Source organism: Eurosta solidaginis, chromosome 1, assembly GCF_040869045.1.
Source record: "Eurosta solidaginis isolate ZX-2024a chromosome 1, ASM4086904v1, whole genome shotgun sequence".
Lineage (NCBI taxonomy): Eukaryota > Metazoa > Arthropoda > Insecta > Diptera > Tephritidae > Eurosta > Eurosta solidaginis.
The window spans coordinates 297,887,213-297,907,383 of NC_090319.1; the positions used below are offsets into that span (position 1 = coordinate 297,887,213).

The window sequence follows — 20,171 nt, forward strand, 5'->3', positions numbered from 1 at the left end:
TTTAAGCATGCAATACCGCAGAGAGTGGCGTTAGAGAGGAAATAGGTTAGGTTAGGTGGTAGCTGCCCTGATAGGAGAAGTTCACATGGACAACATGAAGGTCCGTTGTAATACCACATACATACACATAGAGAGGAGATAACATTAAAGAGTATAGCCTGGTAAATTGATTCCTAACTAGATGCGTCCAGTAGACTTTAATCTCCCAGCTTTCATAGATTGTTGCAACCTTAAAAATATCAACTTATTAAAAACAAGTAGGGAAGGCTAAGTTCGGGTGTAACCGAACATTACATACTCAGTTGAGAGCTATGGAGACAAAATAAGGGAAAATCACCATGTATGAAAATGAACATAGGGTAACCATGGAATGTGTTGTTTGTACGTTATGGGTATCATATGAAAGGTGTTAATGAATATTTTAAAAGGGCGTGGGCCTTAGTTCTATAGGTGGACGCCTTTTCGAGATATCGCCATAAAGGTGGACCAGGGATGACTCTAGAATGCGTTTATACAATATGGTTATCAAACGAAAGCTGTTAATGAGTATTTTAAAAGGAGAGGGCCTTAGTTCTATGGGTGGATGGCTTTTCGAAATATCGATATAAAGGTGGACCAGGGGTGACTCTGTAATGTGTTTGTACAATATGGGTGTCAAATTAAAGGTATTAATAAGAATTTTAAAAGGGAGTTGTGGTAGTTGTATATGTGAAGGCGTTTTCGAGATTTCGACCAAAATGTGGACCAGGGTGACCCAGAACATCATCTGTCGGGTACCGCTAATTTATTTATATATGTAATACCACGAACAGTATTCCTGCCATGATTCCAAGGGCTTTCGATTTCGCTCTGCAGAACTTTTTCATTTTCTTCTACTTAATATGGTAGGTGTCACACCTATTTTACAAAGTTTTTTTCTAAAGTTATATTTTGCGTCAATAAACCAATGCAATTACCATGTTTCATCCCTTTTTTCGTATTTGGTAAAGAATTATGGCATTTTTTCATTTTTCGTGATTTTCGAAATCGAAAAAGTGGGCGCGGTCATAGTCGGATTTCGGTAATTTTTTATACAAATGCAAAGTGTGTTGAGATAATTATGTGAACTGAGTTTAGTAAAGATATATCGATTTTTGCTCAAGTTATCGTATTAATGGCCGAGCGGAAGGACAGACGATCTACTGTGTATAAAAACTGGGCGTGGCTTCAACCGATTTCGCCCTTTTTTCACAGAAAACAGTTATCGTCCTAGAATCTAAGCGCCTGCCAAATTTCACAAGGATTGGTAAATATTTGTTCGACTTATGGCATTAAATGTATCCTAGATAAATCAAATGAAAAAGGGCGGAGACACGCCCGTTTTGAAATTTTCTTTTATTTTTGTATTTTGTTGCACCATATCATTACTGGAGTTGAATGTTGATATAATTTACTTATATACTGTAAAGATGTTAAATTTTTTGTAAAAATTTCACTTTAAAAAAAATTTTTTTTTTAAGTGGGCGTGATCGTTCTCCGATTTTGCTAATTTTTATTAGGCATATATACAGTAATACAAGTAACGGTCCTCCCAAATTTCATCATGATATCTTCAACGACTGCCAAATTACAGCTTGCAAAACTTCTAAATTACCTTCTTTTAAAAGTGGGCGGTGCCACGCCCATTGTCCAAAATTTTACTTATTTTCAATTCTGCGTCATAAGTTCAACCCACCTACCAAGTTTCATCGCTTTATCCATCTTTGGTAATGAATTATCGCACTTTTTTGATTTTTCAAAATTTTCGATATCGAAAAAGTGGGCGTGGTTATATTCCGATATCATTAATTTTAAATAGGGATCTGAGTTGAGTGTCCAGGAACCTACATACCAAATTTCGTCAAGATAGTTCAAAATTTACTCAAGTTATCGTGTTAACGGACGGACGGACATGGCTCAATCAAATTTTTTTTCGATACTGATGATTTTGATATATGGAAGTCTATATCTATCTAGATTCTTTTATACCTGTACAACCAATCGTTATCCAATCAAAGTTAATATACTCTGTGAGCTCTGCTCAACTGAGTATAAAAAGGAATATAACAACAACTCAAAATTAGATGTGGACCAAGAAAAATCAATAAATTTGTAGGAAAACAAGCCATTGAGTTCCTTTGGGCACGCGTAATGGATGCAGTAGCCACAAATTTAGTTGTGCAATTTTCAACGCAAAATGGAAATAATTAAAATTACGCAGTCTTCTGTGTGGAAGATTAAAGCTAATACACATTGGAAGTACTAGGCAACCAACAATGCCAATAACAATATTAAAAAGTAAGGACGGCACTGTCTCCGCTTATGCCGAAGACCCAATTCCTTTCATGAATAGAGCTGAGCAATAATGTGTTGAAAATTCAAACATTCGTAAAATCTGAACAATCAAATGTATGGGATATATATTATATATACGGGCGATCTTAACAATTTTTGCAGACAAAAATGCATGTCATGTACGTAAACATTCTGTGAAATTTCAAGCTTCTGGCTGTTGAAATAAGGAGAAATTGAGAAAAACCCGCTTTTTCGAAAATTCGGTTGTATGGGGCATATATGTTATAGTAGACCGATCCGGTCGGTTCCGACAAATGATCAATGGACACCCAAATATCCCAGCTTTAAGTTGTTTTTCAGCTTTTTTTTTACTTTTTTTATAATTTTAAGTTTTATTTAAATTCAATTTAAAAAATATTAAGAATGAATTTGGGATAGATCTAAAAAATTTGAGGGGCTAAAGAACAGATAATGTTGGCATTATGCTACGCAGAAATCGAGGCGTAGCAACTTAATTAAGGCAACTTCAACCTAATATCATTTTCGCTCCGTGTGTTTGCCACGCGATTATATGAATGTTTCATCTGCTTCGAAACCGCTTCCGAGTGAAATTGAGTTTTTGATTTCAGAACAATTTAACTGGTTTTTTAAGCTAACATGTAGACAAAAGAGCTATGCAATGATACATATATGCTGCGCAAATCGACGGACTCGACCCGTTGCAAATCGCATCCCCCGAATGGGATAACTCCTTGATTTTCTGTATTTATGTCAAAAGGCATAATATTTATTTGAAATATACCGTTCCATGTAAAGTTTATAGCTCATATAAAGTAAAACTTGCGTTAGGAATTATTATAAGCCATAAGCGAGAATATAACAACTTTATTATTGGGCCAACAAAAATAAGGCTTCCTTAAGGCCTTATTAAAAGAAACTACTTCCTGTATTAGGATCTTTTATATACGTCTTTTATATAGCTTACCCAAACTCAGTCTTACATAAGCTGTAATATTATCATAAATTAAATTAATTAAAATTTTTTATTCCGTAACGTCTTTTATGAAAAACTTAAACCTTAAACTTTTAGCTTTTTGTCTTAGCCTTACAAATTTTTATTAAGCCTTTTTTAGATTTTTATTTTTGTTAATCTAGCCTTATTTCTGAAAAAGTTCTGGCAACACTGTTAATATATCATTTAATTTTCACGAAAGGTATACAAATTTATGAAAGAGAGCATTGCCAGAGAACTTAAATTAGTTATATAATAAGTAAAATTATAATATCAACAACAAACGCACAAATCGTATACTAACCTTTTGTATGAGAGCTAGTAATATGTAGATAGTAAGGACGCCAACAATGTCGCTATTCCGCATTTTCCGGCGGAAGTGTTTCGTAAACATTTTGTACATATTGTGAAATTATTGGATATGTTTAATTGGCACCTTCCAGTTGAATAAATGTTCACTTATTATCTTGGAGAGCGATTTTTGATTAAGTTATAATTAAATTCACACTAATATTAGAGTAAAATTTCAATGCAGTAATCTGAGTAAACATTATTTTCACTATCTCTCAATCACAGTCAAACATTTATCATTCACTTATTTACGAAATTCTTCAATCTATTTATTAGCCATTTAAAATTTTCTGCTTCTGTTAATCTCATTATTGTTGTTCTTATCAAAAATCATTATATGTACTATCACTATAGTTGTTGTTTACTTTGTTGCTGTTATCGTTTTATTTTAGTTACTTATCTTAACTTTATATTCACTTACATATCATTTCTTATACGAATTCTTAAGATATGCGTGTATGTGTTAATGTGTGCGTGTATTATACTTTCTGCACTTTTGTTGTATTCATTCTTAATTTTTTAAATTTATTTATTTTAGTTTTATTTGTATTGCTGTTTTATGAATTATAATTCATTGCATTTTTATGCTTGTACATAAACTTTAATAAATATATTTGCATGTCGTACATATGTATGTATGTATGCTGATATTTATGTATATATGTAGATGCATTGTATTCGAATTTATCGTTTTATATTTTTCTTGAAAATTTGCTTAATTCTTCGCTACTGCCGTTTTCTGGAGCTGCGACTTAAAGTTATGTTGTTGTTGTTGTTTTTTTTTTTTTTAATTTAATTGTTGATTGTATTATGTTCACTTTGTTATTGTTGATTATAAATCCATTTACTTAGCGCCTGTTATACACACGTATTTATGTTTTATTGTTTGTATTAATGGGATCTGTGAGATCTATGAAATTAAAGAGAAATAAATCTTTGTTTTTATGAAGACATTTTTATTGTATGCGAAAAAATTAACTTAGTTCAAAATATGGAAAAATATCTGCTTTTCGTAATATTAATCGAATTATTTTGTCTAACCAACTTTCCCCCTGCTCGATTTTCTGCCATCGCAATTCTCGCTGTAAGAGTCCCGGAAATCTGGTCTCATGGCGGGCCAATAGACACACACATAAGCATAAACACAGCGCGTCCCCTATTAACAGTGGGCCTAGACGGTATAGCCATGCCCATGCTTAAAAACTTGGCAAAGAGGCATTCAAATATCTAGCACATGTGTTCAACCTGTCTTTGTCAACCTTCGTCAGCACTTAATACCGCTAATAAAGCCTGTGGAACTGGCTAACGTAGGAGAATCGAACGTAGGAGAATCTGGTCCCCTATTGTTTAAGTGAATTAAACTATGAACATTTTTCTTTCGTTTATTTCATTAGCCATTGAGTGCGCTTGTTATTCTCAACTGGTTAGTTAAATATTATAAAGACATAGTTTAAATTTTGCATCCTAAAATGGGGGGTTTACAAAGCAAAATAAGGTGGCTCAATACACAGCCAATGCCATAGAGCCCAAAGTGCTCGCCCCAATGAATACATACAAAAGTATAACAGGTGCATAGCGACCTCTGTTCTTCTACAAGAACAAACAAATAAAATAAAAATATAAAATAACATACAGTATACCAAATAATATAATTATAAAAAAAAAAAAACAATTCGCCCCCCGAATCTCCAAAACTTAGACCTATTTCACCGCAAAATTACGTCTTGCCATTCATTAGCATGACTTTCCTAAACAACCTAGTACTACCATCGCGCTAAACGCCATCATAGATGAATAGCAGATTGGATAAAAAATCTTACCACAGAACAGTACTCGTACCGCTAGATTTATCAAAAGCTTTTGATACAATCAACCATGGTACATACCGACAAGACTGTGAAGGGTCCCCTCATTCTCCTAGTCTAAAAAGGTGGACCGCAAATAATCTTCCTGTTCGGCAGGCATCGGTGCAAGTCAAAAACGTAACATCTAAACCCAGAAGAATTGAACAAAGGATGCCACAGGGTGTTGTCCTATCCCCGCTTTAGTTTAACTTCTACATATAAAAATTTCCTACGCCACTAAATGGAGTTACCATTGTAACCTACGCCGATGACTGAGCGATCGTGGATACAGGTTCCCGCTCATCAATGAGCTATGTAATAAAACAAACAACTATCTTCCTGATCTTATGTCCCCAGAACACCATAAACACAGTGAGGCGAGGGTACTCGGGAAAGAAATGAAATGCTAAAAAAACAGCTTCTGCTTAATACCCAGAAACCTGAGCATCCCAACAGATGTCTGATCGAAATGTGCCCTGTCTCCCTGGAACTTAACAAGTCATCTCCGCAAGCATAAGTCAAATATCTTGAACACGCAGTAGAGGATAGCAACCTCTCCAGGAAGACTAGCGTCACTCTAGCTTAACTTTTCGATCTGTATACAATAATAGGTTAAACTCTTACCTATCCAGAATCAACCCCGAAATGTATAATGTGTGTCCGGCTTGCAATGCGTCCCCACATAACACCAACCATCTTTTCAATTGCAATGTGCAACCAACGCCTCTAACACCCCTTTCTCTCTCGTCTACCCCCGTTGAAACTGTAAGTTTTCTCGGACTACCGTTAAAGGATATTGATGACAATTTATGAGTAGTCGCACCATTTGGAAGGGACGAATAACTGCTGTAACTACAAAAACATTTCAAAAGCTGATAAAATTCAAAATAATTTTCTTTAAAATTCATATATCGTTGAAAGCAAAATTGAAGATTCTCGTAAAACAATTGCTTTTATATACTTGTAAGTAAACTAGTCAAGAAATTGCTTCCACAAAATAAAAAGGTTTTATAGTTTGAAAGATTTCCCTCCTGACATTTAAAAAGATACTTTAAAAAATTTAAAAAAGGGGTTTTGGGCCATATGGCTCGTGTTCCATGGATCCTAATATATTGAATTAAATTGCACAGGCACGGTCTTCCAAATCTGGACTTAAACGAAGTGTTATAGTCTTCTACGCGAATAACAGAAAACTGGCAGTCTTCCGTGAGTCTGACGTACTTTATAACGTACTACATATAGGTTAAGTTAGGTTAAGAGGGCGTGCGTGAGTAGTACCCACACTTCCACTCGGAGATATTTTCGTCCATTGTAAGTGCTCTCAATAAACAAGGTAGCGGCGAACTCGTTTAGCCCCATTACCTCCTAGGACCTCCTGGTCCTCAACGAACCACTTGCTTTCCCTGATGAACCCAAGAAGAAGCGAGACGTCCACTTTCCCAACCTCTGCCAGGCTGTCAAAAAACCGTGAGCCCAGAAATCTGAGCCTTATTCTTTGAAGCGCCGAACATCGGCAGAGAAAGTGGTAAATCGACTCCTCTTTCTCCTCATTCTGATAGCTTCTGCAGAGGGAGCTTGTTGGTATTCGCCACCGTCGTGGCATTGGTGCGATAGCACAATGACCTGTGATGACACCCGTAAGTACCCTCACCACAGATTTGTTCAGTTTGAGAAGGAAGCTGGCGCCTTTCCTATTCTATATATCAGTTCTAAGTAATTGTCATGATTTTTTTCAAAAAGTCTTTTGATTGTATATACATATTTAGCTGTGGTATTCTATTTCCCGATACGTAGAATTTAAGAACATACATTTCCACTACTGTGGTGCTTTGAAAAACGTTCATTATACAAATTAAAAATTACCACTTACACTTGTCACACAAACCTATAAAACGGCAAATGATAGAGCGCAAAACCAATTTTATTTTATTATTCTATGCTCCATCTTCTCTGGAAGTGCGCAAAACTTAAAACTGCAACCGCATGACAACCCCAAACCACCAAACAATCATCTACCGGTTAAACGATACACACAGAGCAATGCAAAAGGGAATGCAACACAAAAGCATAAGCAAATGCAATTCAATTAGAGCTCATTAAATATACAACAACATTCAACAAGACAAAAGCAACACATGCGAGTGTGTTCATACGTCACAACGAAGAAGGAAGAGACACAAATGGAAGATACGTAGAACGAACGACAGCAAGTGCGACAGATGAGCTCAAGTTTGCCGGCAATACTTCATTGCTGATACAAGTTTACATATTTACAAAACATTTTTATATGAATGAAATGAGAGAATTATTGCGTTTGATGTCACATATTGAAGTTGTCTGTTGGGTATGTCCACTGCATAGCGCTTGCGCACACTCAATCACATACACACACACACAACCGCACACGCATGCAAACATAAACACTTGAAGTCATTGCCAATAAATAATATAACCACAAACAACAAAAAGTTTGCTGCTGCAGCAACCACCACAAATTGTAAATTCGTGGTTGCATTAAATCCGCTAATGCCCATAGCTAAACAATCATGCGTATGTACATACTTTGTGTTTGTTGTTGCCAGTGTTGCCAGGTTAGCCTTTTCGAGGCTAGATTTAGCCTTTTTTTTGCCTTTAGCATCGAAATTTTGTGTTTAGCTTCGTGACTTTTTTCTAGCCTTTTTTGCTCCGAATGTATGTATTTTTAAAAATTTCTAAAATAAAATAATTTCAATAGTTCCTGTGAACACCTAATACCTAATAATATGATTTCTCTACAAAAGATTAATTCTTTTTCTGCTGAAAATTCGTTGAAAATTTCAAAGCCAGATGTATTTTCTTACTTTGAAAAAGAGAAGTATAGTTATTCTTCAAGTCAAATAGCATTAACTTATAACTATACGAAAACTTATAACTATACAATGGAAAAATGTACACTCCACCATGGAATTTTGGTCGGAAGTCCGAGAACATAAAAATGCATTAAAGGAACCTCCTTTTTTAGAACTTGTCGAATACATATTTAGTTTTTTAGTATTACCACTCAGTAACGCGGAGGTTGAAAGAGTTTTTAGTGGCATGAAAATTCTGAAAACTAAATTAAGGAACAAACTAAAAATTTAAATACTTAATGCGCTGCTTAATATTAGATGCTCGTGAAAACGCTTATCTAAATGTTGTAATGAATGTAGACTGAATAAAGAAATATGAAATATGAATATGAAGTAATTAGTTTGTAATATTTTTTTTATGTATGTACACTAGGGCGGGTCTATTTAAAAATCGCTCATTGTTTTGTGAAAATCATATTCTAGGGATCAAAATAAGAAACTTTGCCGAAGGAACCATAACTCTAAAACGAATTCTGATGTCCCCCCCTTTGGGTCGAACTTTTGGGAAGGGGCAATTTCAATTCTACCTGCTGTGTCTTGTGGTGGCTTAAAAAAAAAAACACAAGCAATTTTACGATCTGCAATTGTGTCACAGTGATAACTTCATTTTTTAAATCGGTTGAATAAAAAACATGCAAATGCATCACAGTGATGCTTTGGTTTTAAAAGGGGGTTCTAGAAACGCTAGTTTCTAATAATTTTTTTTAATTTCTTTTCTATTACTAAGTTAAATTCATTTATTCATTTACATATGTTATGACTAAATAAATTTAAAATTAAAGAAAAAACATAGGCATTTCAAAGTGGGATTTTTCGAAATTTGACCCTACGACCCAAAGGGGGGACAACAGAATTCGTTTTAGAGGTATGGTTCCTTCGGAAAAGTTTCTTATTTTGATCCCTAGAATATGATTTTCACAGAGCAATGTGCGATTTTTTTGCCCCCCCCCCCACAAATCGTCCCGGCCTAATATACACATATGCAATCATTTAAAATAATTCCATGTGCTAGTCAAAGAAAATGTGCCTGATATGTTTTGAAACAGGAAGTTATGCTTAAGTTATGTTTATAACTTTTTATTTACAAATGTGTAAACTAAAATATAAAAAATTTTTTATGAATTAACCAAAAAATTTCTGGCCTTTTTTTAACTTCTTTTTTTTCTAAATTTAGCCTTTTCTAACCTTTTTGTTTTTTTGCGAATCTAGCTTCTTTTTTTTGCATCACCTCGCAACACTGGTTGTTGCCACAACACAACAGTTTAAGTGTGACTAGTATCAATTTGCATAATTCTGGTGCGCAAACAAAGCGCTTGTATCGATTTTCTTGATGCCATTCAACACCATCCGCCTTCTTGTGTCGTCTACTCATTATATATTTACGTATGTACATAGATATGGTTGGGGCCATTATCATCCATGAATCGTTTCTAGATTGTTTTTGGTTACGTTGCATTTTATGTGAATATTTTACGCATCATCAATGAATGTCATCCACGTAATCCACCTCCTCCTGCTCTTCATTTATTAGACAAAGTGTTAATTGTTGAGCAGCATGCACTTCGAACCACTGGTATGTCTTGTTAATTAATTAACTTTGCAAATTTCTTGACTCGTTGCACCCCTACACAAGCTTAGTTTTCTGTGAGATTGCGCAATAGAAATCATACGCTTTTTGCTATATACCTACTAATTTTACACGCTCTTTTTTGACTAATCATAGCAGCATCTTTTTTTTTTTATATGCAGCACTAACATTTAGTTTTGGAGCGTCATTGGCAGCTTAGTTGTAGGGACCGGATATTAAGCTGCGCTCTATACTCACTTTATATTTATGAGCACTTTGTATATAGCCACCAAAAAGTGGTGTGCCTGATTATAAAATAAGATTGCGAGCTCAGTGCTGCTTGTTCCGATGAGCTTATAATTAGTACACATATAAACACACTGCACCGAAACCGCGGCACTTTGGCCTGCAGGCAAGTCGTTTCGAATATGAAAAGGAGGCTGAACTGGTCAGGTCTAGACCATCTTCTGTCAGGCAGCAATACTAAGCTTCTACTGCCCGAAGAGGCGGAGCAGTAATAATCCAAAGCGACTTTAATTCAAGAGACAGTGAGTGGGAAATTCCTATGAAGAGCCCAAGAGAAGACGGGTAACTAACATGCCGGCTTAGGTGGGAGTAAGAGTCATAAATTCGGACAAATGGACCGATATTAGAAGACAAGGTTGCAGAGAAACCAAACGAGTGTATATGAAAGAAGATTTGAAGCCAAACAAATATGGAAACATGCGACCATAAATACACATGCCCTTGCGGAAATAACGACCTTAAGCATGAGCAACCCTTTTGAGGTCATCCCTGCATATAGCATGATGTCAAAAGCTATCTAAGATGTGGCGTAATGTGAACTAAACCTCAGATGGCCTACAAACTGTTGGAGAGCTCACCACAGTCACTACAGCCCGAAACACAGAAGAATAGGTCAGATCATGATATGCACAAAAGTTTAGCGGGACTGGTGTGAATTTTATCTAGCACCAAAAGTCATCTAAACAATTATAAAAAATAAACACAAGGCGCAATATAACTACGAAGAGAATTAAGACCGAGCTTCTCTTCCAATTCGCGTCATGTTCCTTTTAAACAATTATCGAGAGCATATGAAATCTGTTAGCCAAAAAAGTAAATTGAAAAAGCAAGGTTTTGGCAAGAGCGCTAAGAAAGTTACCAAAAGAGCAGATGAAAACACCAACACCGACTAGACATGACCTTACAGGCTAATGCGGTCACCATCACAAAGCAATAGTCCTATGTAGTTCTATGTCTAGGACATAGTAGCTTACAGGTTTCTACTGTGGTATTATTGGATTAAACATGAGAAAGTTTGGGAGCAAATTTTTCGAAAGGACGTGCCTCTCGGTAGTGCTTGGTCGAACCCTTTGAGCTATTTCTGCCACAAAAAGCTTGATAGCAATGCAGTGTCGGCTAATATACTTATGTAGATTCCACTGACTTGAAAATAAATAAATATAAAGCGCGATAACCTTCGACGAGATTTTAGGCTGAGCTTCTATTTCAATTTGCTTTGTGCTTTTTATTTTATTTTTTCCTACAAATTGGATAGACTGGACCTACATGCTTTATAGTGACTCTGCAAGCCATATGAGTTTTCACTGAAAAGCTTTACATGGCAGAAATACACTCAGAGTGCTTGCCAAATCACCGCTTAGAAAAACTTTCTTCTAATTGAAAAAACTTCTTTCTAAATTTTGATGTTGCCTTATGCGGCGATCTGCGGTGTGGTAAACCTACCACAACACCACGCCGGTCACCGCTGACTTGCATACAAAAAATATAAGAAAATATAAGAACGACGACTTTGACTCAAATTTTAAGTAATCTTTTTTTTTTTTAACAATTAATTTAAGAGGTCTGGAAATTTTATCAAATAAAGGCAACTATTTTTTTAATACGAATATTTTCAAACATGCATATAATAATTAAAAATATAACTTACACTAAAAATTACCATTTTTTAAGAATGACGGGTGGGACTTCTGAATTATCCGGCTGTGTGTGGATAACTTCGCTTCTCACTTTCATGCAAACTTTAAAAATCTTTCAAAATTGCCTTTACCATATGTTTTAAGGTGAAATCAAGATCTAATATGATTTAAAAAATTTTTTTTGTACATTTAACAAAGAAAAAGTATTAGCTCAATTTAGGTTGCGACGGATGCGACAATTCAAATTGGAAGCACATAATGTATGAGTAAATTTTATCTAGACCCTTCGGTGTAAATATTTTTTTTTATTCTTGATCAAACAAAAAAGCTTAATAAAACTAGATTCCCAGAAGATTAGTATATGTTATTCAATCTTTCCATGCTTGTGTCCTGGTTCGATGGATTGACACTTTTGCTTTATATAGGTTGCATTTTTTAATTGGTAGGCATGACCACACACATTCATACATATGCAAGATATACAAATATTGTATGTGCAAGTTGATGTTGTTACTATGGCTGTGTTCTTATATATAGGATATCACATATATAGGATATACTGTCAAGCCGGCTAGCCAGTTGCGGATTTCCCGCGGGAATTGATCTCTGGTGTCAACATTAACATTCATATTTGCGCATGTCATTCGTTTTATGTCTGTGCAAACATATGTAAGTACGTATAAAGTTTTCATCATATGTTTAAACATGAAAGAGGTACATATAAATACGTTGCAAGCATATACGTATGTTTTGTTGTTTAAATTCCACAAATGTCTTTAAGTGTGGGAGTTTTGCAGTGAGCGATTCAGTTAATCGCCTTGGAGTTTTACTGCAATCTTTATGAGTTTTTAATTTTTCATGGTTAATGCTTTCTTATGAATGATCGTTTGCAGAAGCTGTGAGAACTTTTTAAGGTCATCCTCAGCACATTGCAGAAGTACAGAATTAGAACACTGAGCGCCAATAGAAGCAATTTAAGTGGAAACTTGAGAATAAGAGAGATTTTTTTTATCGACTAAAGCTGTACCATAAATAGTCATCGTCTAAAATATTTTCTGAACTTTTCCGAATTATTGACTTGAAACAACTCAACCACCAAGCTCCTACGAATAAGGCACATACATATAAAGTGGCATAAGCCAATATGAATAAAATATTAAATAAGCAAAATACCCACAACCATCACCCACTACCGTACAACTGATTGTACAAATTGCTATTTGCTCCGTTTGTATGCATACGCAGTTTATCAATATATCATTGAATAACACATTATGTATCCACAATTATAACAATTTTTATTAAACACAAAGTTACCGTAGAAAAATCAAACATGCGCACGAATTCGTAAGTGCAATGAATTCATAAAATAAACAAAACAAAGAAAGAATTTCTAAACAAAACAACCAGAATTGCCGCTCTTCTCGTGATTTTTTTTACGGAGTATTCTGCATACTTTTGATTTCCGCTTTTATACGAAAGTTAATGTCGCATAAGGGTTTAAATTGCATTATTGGATGCTTTCAGTAAACATAACTCCTGAACAATCATTGAGTCATAAATTCCTGAACGCAGATTTTGAGGCAGAAATTCAGCTAGGCCCTAAAAACTTTTAGTATATGCAAGGAGGACGGATTTATTTTATAATATAAGTCCTGATATCTAATTTAGGTGTTCCCTTTGATCGTCAAACAAGTTCTAGTAACACGTTGGACACATTAAGTCTATGTGAGGTCTTTACTGACCGGCCAGGTTCAATATTACCAACCTGGGCCAACTCGCTGCTTACAAAAAAGAATTTCCATCAGACAGAAAAATGTTTGCTACGTATTGTGGTGAATATTAGCTTCTATATGCTGTTATTAAATAATCACAACAATAAAAACAGCAAGCAGTCACACTTATGTACAAGGCAACGAAGAATATTCCATACACATAACCAGCATCTTGCAGCATAGAGATTATTTCACATAAATATGTATATGTAGTCGGCAGCAAAGAGCAAAAGTTGCTACTCACATATACACACGCATTGGCTAGGAGAAAAACATAAACTACAGATATACATGTATATAGCTAAATAACCAAGCATGATATACAAATTTTCTAGAACACATTTACGTGAAACGTCTAGACCTGAGGAGAAATGGGCGAACGAAGTAACCGAGAGTATAAAAGCAGCGCAAGCTGAGGAATCGGTAAAAAGTTTTATTTAAGCATGCTATTAGTGAAGTATAATTGTAATTGTGACTACTACTCCGTAAGTAGTCTAATAAAGACCATTTTGCAATATTGAATATTGGAGTTATTTATTCAAGAGTTTAGCGATTCGAACGTTAGCAGAAGATGTATAATTATCAGCAAATTCCCAGAATTCGTTACAGTATCAATAAAATTTAAGCGCCCGTTAATGCCGTTAGTTATATCTACCAAGTATGCAATGTCAACACATTGAATGTTCCCGATTTAGCGCAAACTGCGCCTAGTTATTTTTGCCAATTTTACTAGTGAAACCTTTCGAAAAATATTTAACTTTAAGTCTTATTAAAAAAAAAAAAATAAATGTAAGGCGCTATAACCTCCGAAGAGATCTAAGGCCGAGCTTCTCTTCCAATTTGGGTCGTGCTCCTCTTGATTTTCCCTACAAATTGGCCAGACGGGACCTGCATGTTTTATGCCGACACCGAACGGCATCTGCAAGGCAGATGAGTTTTCACTGAGAGCTTTTCATGGCAGAAATACAATCGGAGCGCTTGCCAAACACTGCCGAGGGACGACCCCGCTTAGAAAAATTTTCTTCTAATTGAAAAGCCTTATTTCTAAAAATTTGATGTTGCTTTGCCGGGGGTGCGAACCCAGGGCATACGGTGTGGTAGGCGGAGCACGCTACCATCACACCACGGTGGCCGCCGAGTCAGTATTATTACCGGAACTAATCCACAATCCATTCAAAAGCATAACAAAATTGATTCAACACAAAAATATGTATATGTTTAGTTTAGTTGATTACTTTCCAAAGAATTTTATTTGAACTTATTATATTTAACTGTTTCTTTCGTTCGTTATTATCACATTTATTTATTATTTCCCTTTTATCCAGCTTATCAAGCATTTCATATATACGTACTGGCCCATACTAAACATATGAACATATATCAGCTGACAAGTGATCGTATTTATATACAATGTTATATGCATCATTTATGCTTCTTATTATGTATATATAATGTAGTGTAATATTATGAAGCTAACGGTAATAAATTCTTTTTTAAATGCATTTGAATGCTGCTTTTTTCAAAGTTCGTTTTCATAAATCCAATTTTCTAATAGAGTTAACGAGATCTCGAAAGAGATTTTTCGTGGGTCTTGGTTTCTGGCGAGATTCTCGTATCTTGAAATACCCGTGAATCTTGCGAGCTTCTCGAAATTAAATTTAATCGATGTACCTGCTGTTCTATATAGAGTTTACGGTTTCTTCTGGAGACGACAAGAAATCGTAAGCTCTATTTTCTAATACCGTTAAATCTGTATAAGAAAATGAGGAAACATATTTTCAGAAAAAATTATTGCTTAATACTGTACTGTAACTGTAGCCACAGCCAAAAAACTTATCAAAACCTACAAAGAAATACTAGCAGATCCGGCAGACTTTGTTCTGCTTTTGTCTAGCTGCACAACTTTTTATAAGTTTTTACCTCTAACTTATTTTCCCTCGCTCTGCTCCGTTTCTTTATCCTTTTAGTTCACTCCTCTATACCTCTCCGCTCTCTCCATCCTTTATTTTCTCTCTACCTCGCTCTCCTTCTCCCGCTCCATTTATCCCTTTATTTCTATCTTCGTCTAACTCCATCTCTTTGCCAGTCTCTCCTTCCCTCGTTTTTTTATCTCTAGTTCTATCTATTCTTCTCAATACGTTATTCACAGTCCCAGTCCCGGTTCCGGTCCCAGTCAAAGTCTCAGTGCTTCTCCCACCTACATGCCTACTCCCACTCCCATAAGCGTTGTATATATTTATGTTAAGTTGTAAAATGTTTTGTGTCCCGAAATTTTGCTAAATGACTATAAGACTCCATTTCATTGTCGCAGCCAGTTTATCTTAGGCAAATAAAAAAAAATAAATAAATGTAAGGCTCGATAACCTCCGAAGAGATCTAAGGCCGAGTTTCTCTTCCAATTTGCGTCGTGCTCCTCTTGATTTTCCCTACAAATTGGCCGGACGGGACCTACATGTTTTATGCCGACTCCGAACGGCATCTGCAAGGCAGATGAGTTTTCACTGAGAGCTTTTCATGGCAGAAATACACCCGGAGTGCTTGCCAAACACTGCCGAGGGGCGACCCCACTTAGAAAAATTTTCTCCTAATTGAAAAACCTTATTTCTAAAATTTTGATGTTGTTTGCCCGGGGTGTGAACTCAGGGCATACGGTGGGGTAGGTGGAACACGCTACCATCACACCACGGTGGCCACCCAGTTTTAAAAAATGAGTTTAAGGCAGCTATATACTGAAGGAGCTGGCTTTGTTTAGAGTCTACTACCAAAAAAAGCCTATGAGAATATAAGTCTTTGCAAAATCTTTCGCAATTTCGTTGCTGAATCTGGGACTGTTATTTTCATTTATTTGAGTAACTAAAATTTCTTTTTTTTTAATTTCATAATTTTTTTGCATTTGCACTAAATGAAGATACGAATATTTGACTAATTCTCGGAATCGATGGTTATTATTCATTACCTTTGTAAATATTTTTGTCTTAATTTGGTTTTTTTTACAAGCTTTTCACCACTTTCACGTTTTCAATAACTTTGAACGTTTCAGATATCGTTTACCTTCTTTAGGGTCCAAGCTATGTTTTTTTTTCAGAATGTAATGTTTACCTCAGCATTCACAAGCACAGAGGCGCTTTAACACTTTTTTCATAATAACAGCAATCCCATATATTAAAAGAAAAAATTAGTCCACACCAATTAATTGTACATTTTTTTCAATAACAGCAATTTATCAATGTTGCTTCAAATTCATTCAACAAAAATCACCAGCGCCTCTCAACGTAAATCCACAAGCCGGATAACATACAATTTATTTCATTTATATGTATTTTTATTTTGCATTCTTTTCTCAACGCACAATTTTTCACTACAATTCACTTGTCACAATTCGTAATCTTTTTTTTTTTTTTGTTTTTTGTATTATTATTTATTTATTATTCAATTTATTTTTGCTTCCTTTGCTTTGTTGCATTTGCAATTAAATGAGCAAGAACTCACACTTGTTGCCCCTTAGGCAAATTCAATAACAACAACAGCGAAAATAAAGAATTACCGTCACACGCTTGTTTAGTATTGTCGATAAAATACAATTCAGCATCCAACAATATGCAATATGCTTGTAGGCAAATGCGTCTGTATGTATTTAATTAAGTGCACGTGTATTTATCTGTTTTTGTGTGCGTGTGTCCATTTCACTATATGCCACTGTTGTTCTTACTGCATGCAATTACCGTCGCGCAATTAAACGTATAAAACGCCGTAAAGCAAACCGACTCCGCATACAGCTCGAAGGCAAATAATGCCCGTCCCACGATAATGAAACATAGCCACCAGCATCTTGTCCAGTTGGAACGGTAGCACAAACACCAATTGGTGGCGGTCGGCGATGGTTGGTAATGGTGGTGGAAGTTCGATTGCGACACACAACATCCAACAACGAACAGTAATATTTTTGCTGAGCAATTTAAGAGTGCTTCGGTTGAAAGAGTAATTAAGAGAGCTGTATATGTATTATTAAAAATAACTTATTATAAATACAAGTAGAGATATTTGCAAAGTCTGCTTTGTTATTATCCGTCTCTCTTAGAAAACAGTTTGCAATACATTTTCTCTTAATATGTTTTGACTATGCCAAATGCGATTTATGGGCGGAGCAATGAATAAATGCGCATGCGCAACGTGATTGAAAAAATTGAATTAATGTGGAAATAATAGCAATAAATATAAAAGGGGGACTCATGTAACCGTATAAATGCCTTATAAAGTGTGTAAACGTATAAATTTATCTAGTTTACGCACGAGCTGTCAAATTTTGTATGAAAAATCATTTACACAATTTGTATAAATTTATGCGCACATTTCATTGTGTAAACGCGGTAAACTTAAAGGAATGTAACCTTGCAGACATTACAGATGGCATTTTCATCAAAAATCTCCAACATCAGCAAGTAAAGGCGTTTTAGTATTGATTTTTCACTTAATCTTGGTATTTTTTAATTTGTATAACAATCAAAAAAATTTTTTTGGAAATAATACAGCTGAAAAACAATCAATTTTATCAAGAGTATTACTAGGTGCGTTCATATAACCGCGTGTGTAAATCGATATAATTTTACACCTTATAAGTTTATATGCTATCATGAGTCCACCTAAAGATTTTTCGCCATGCGACCTCTGAGAGTAGTAGAAATAAAATAATTTAAAAAAACTTTTAAAGTTAAACGGTTTTATTGAATACAATATTTAAATTAAGTACTTAATAATAATACTAAAAGATAGAAAATAATTAGGTAGGTCCTAGGTACTAGTCGTCACTATCCACATCAACCTATGGCGTTGATCAGACAATTAAGTAAAAGCGTTGGGAGCGTTAAATTTTTGTTGATAATCATAAGTAAGGCCAACGGAACCTTAAAAAGGTTATGCCATGCCTCGCATTTTTAGAAATTTCACGCGCCCAACGCTTTTATTTAATTGTCTGATCAACGCCCTAGATTGATAAGGAGCGTGATGACTAGTACCTAGGATCTACCTAATTATTTTCTATCTTTAAGTATTATTACTACTTCATGCAAATATTATTTTCAATAAAATCGTTTAACTTTAAAACTTTTTTAAGTTATTATATTTTCAAGTTTTAAGTTTTAATTTCTTATTATTTCTCATCTTATTTAGTTCATTTAGTGACTAAGTATTACAAGGACTCTTTCCTGACAATTTGTTACAATCTAAGTCCTCGAACTCTAAAGTATTTTGATGTCACTTCTACCGGAGTGTATGTAATATTTGTTTCGAATATGAGCCTAATCGGACCACAAATACGATTTTTTGAAATATTTCGATCCATGCTCCACCTATAGGATTTTTTTCTTATTATTGCATTGTCATCGGTTTCTGAATTATTCCAAGTGTGAAGCTTGTAGCTTATCGGGAAGTTACTTAAATTTTAATTACAAAATTCGTTCAAAACGGTCAGCCGGGCTGCCAAGTCAAGCTTAATAAAACCGTTTAAAAAACTAGTAGTATGAAAACTTGAACTTTTTTTTTTTGAAGCAGAGGGCGCGAGTGCTAAGTTCCCGGAAGGTTTGATGAAAAATATTTGTGGGAATCTTTCCCGATCAAGCTACACGTTGAGACCTGTGGCTTCCCGAAAATATACAACAGAGATATTTATAATAAAAAATAAAAAAAAAACGAATGGCAGCCTCACTAAAATTTAAATTTTTTTATTTCAAAGTACTTAAACACATCGACTTTTCTCTGTGTTTGTAAATTTTCCGACAAGATGAATTATTCATGTGTATTTGAGCAGGTATCCTTCATCGCTTATCAAACTTGGTTTGGAGATGTACCAGTTTCGGTGGTGAGCCCTCTTCAGCGCCGATTGCTTGTTTCTAAATCAAATCGGGGGAATATATGACTGTTACGGGGCATATGGCTTAACCTATGGCGGTATTGTGGCAGACGGTTATTCTTCTTTATATTTACTAAAATTTGATGGAGTTCGCCCTGTTGGGCAGGCCTGAGGTGATTAACATGCTTTTGATAAATAAAAAAAGTTCAGATATGATTACAAAACGAACACTATAAACCATCTTAAATTTAAGTGTCTTGATTCAACGGGGTTAAGTTGATGGCGTGCAATAATACAGTGCTGTAAAGTGGCTCCAGGGATTTGCTCCTGGGATCCAAACGCAGGCACGGTTTGAGGTTATGGATCAACAAATATCTTCATATTGATTCCATGCGTGGTGAAAGTACTTATGATATCTGCCTTTGGAGGAGGGTCAGCACTATATCCTGAAAGCAAGGACGATGTGTATTAAAGTGTTGACGGTAAACTTTGCTGCCTAATTTCCATACTGAGGGCCTCGGCTTGTAGTAAATATAAAAAGACCCATAGTTAAGATTAGATGGCAAATAGTCTTGTTGAAGCTCACTTTGAGAGGAATTTTCCTTAGGGAAGCGGGTATGAGATGGAGCAATC

The 20,171-nt window shown here is 35.1% G+C and overlaps 1 protein-coding gene across 1 annotated transcript in view; it reads right to left on the reverse strand.

Annotated features, from left to right (window-relative positions):
- Ser (Serrate) overlaps nt 1-3,901 on the reverse strand; it is a 230,679-nt gene extending 226,778 nt beyond the window's left edge. The window contains exon 1 of the mRNA XM_067761166.1: nt 3,630-3,901. Within this exon, the coding sequence (XP_067617267.1) occupies nt 3,630-3,728 (99 nt within the window). The 5' untranslated portion in view covers nt 3,729-3,901. The remainder of the gene's footprint in view (nt 1-3,629) is intronic.
- Between the last annotated feature and the right edge of the window lie 16,270 nt (nt 3,902-20,171).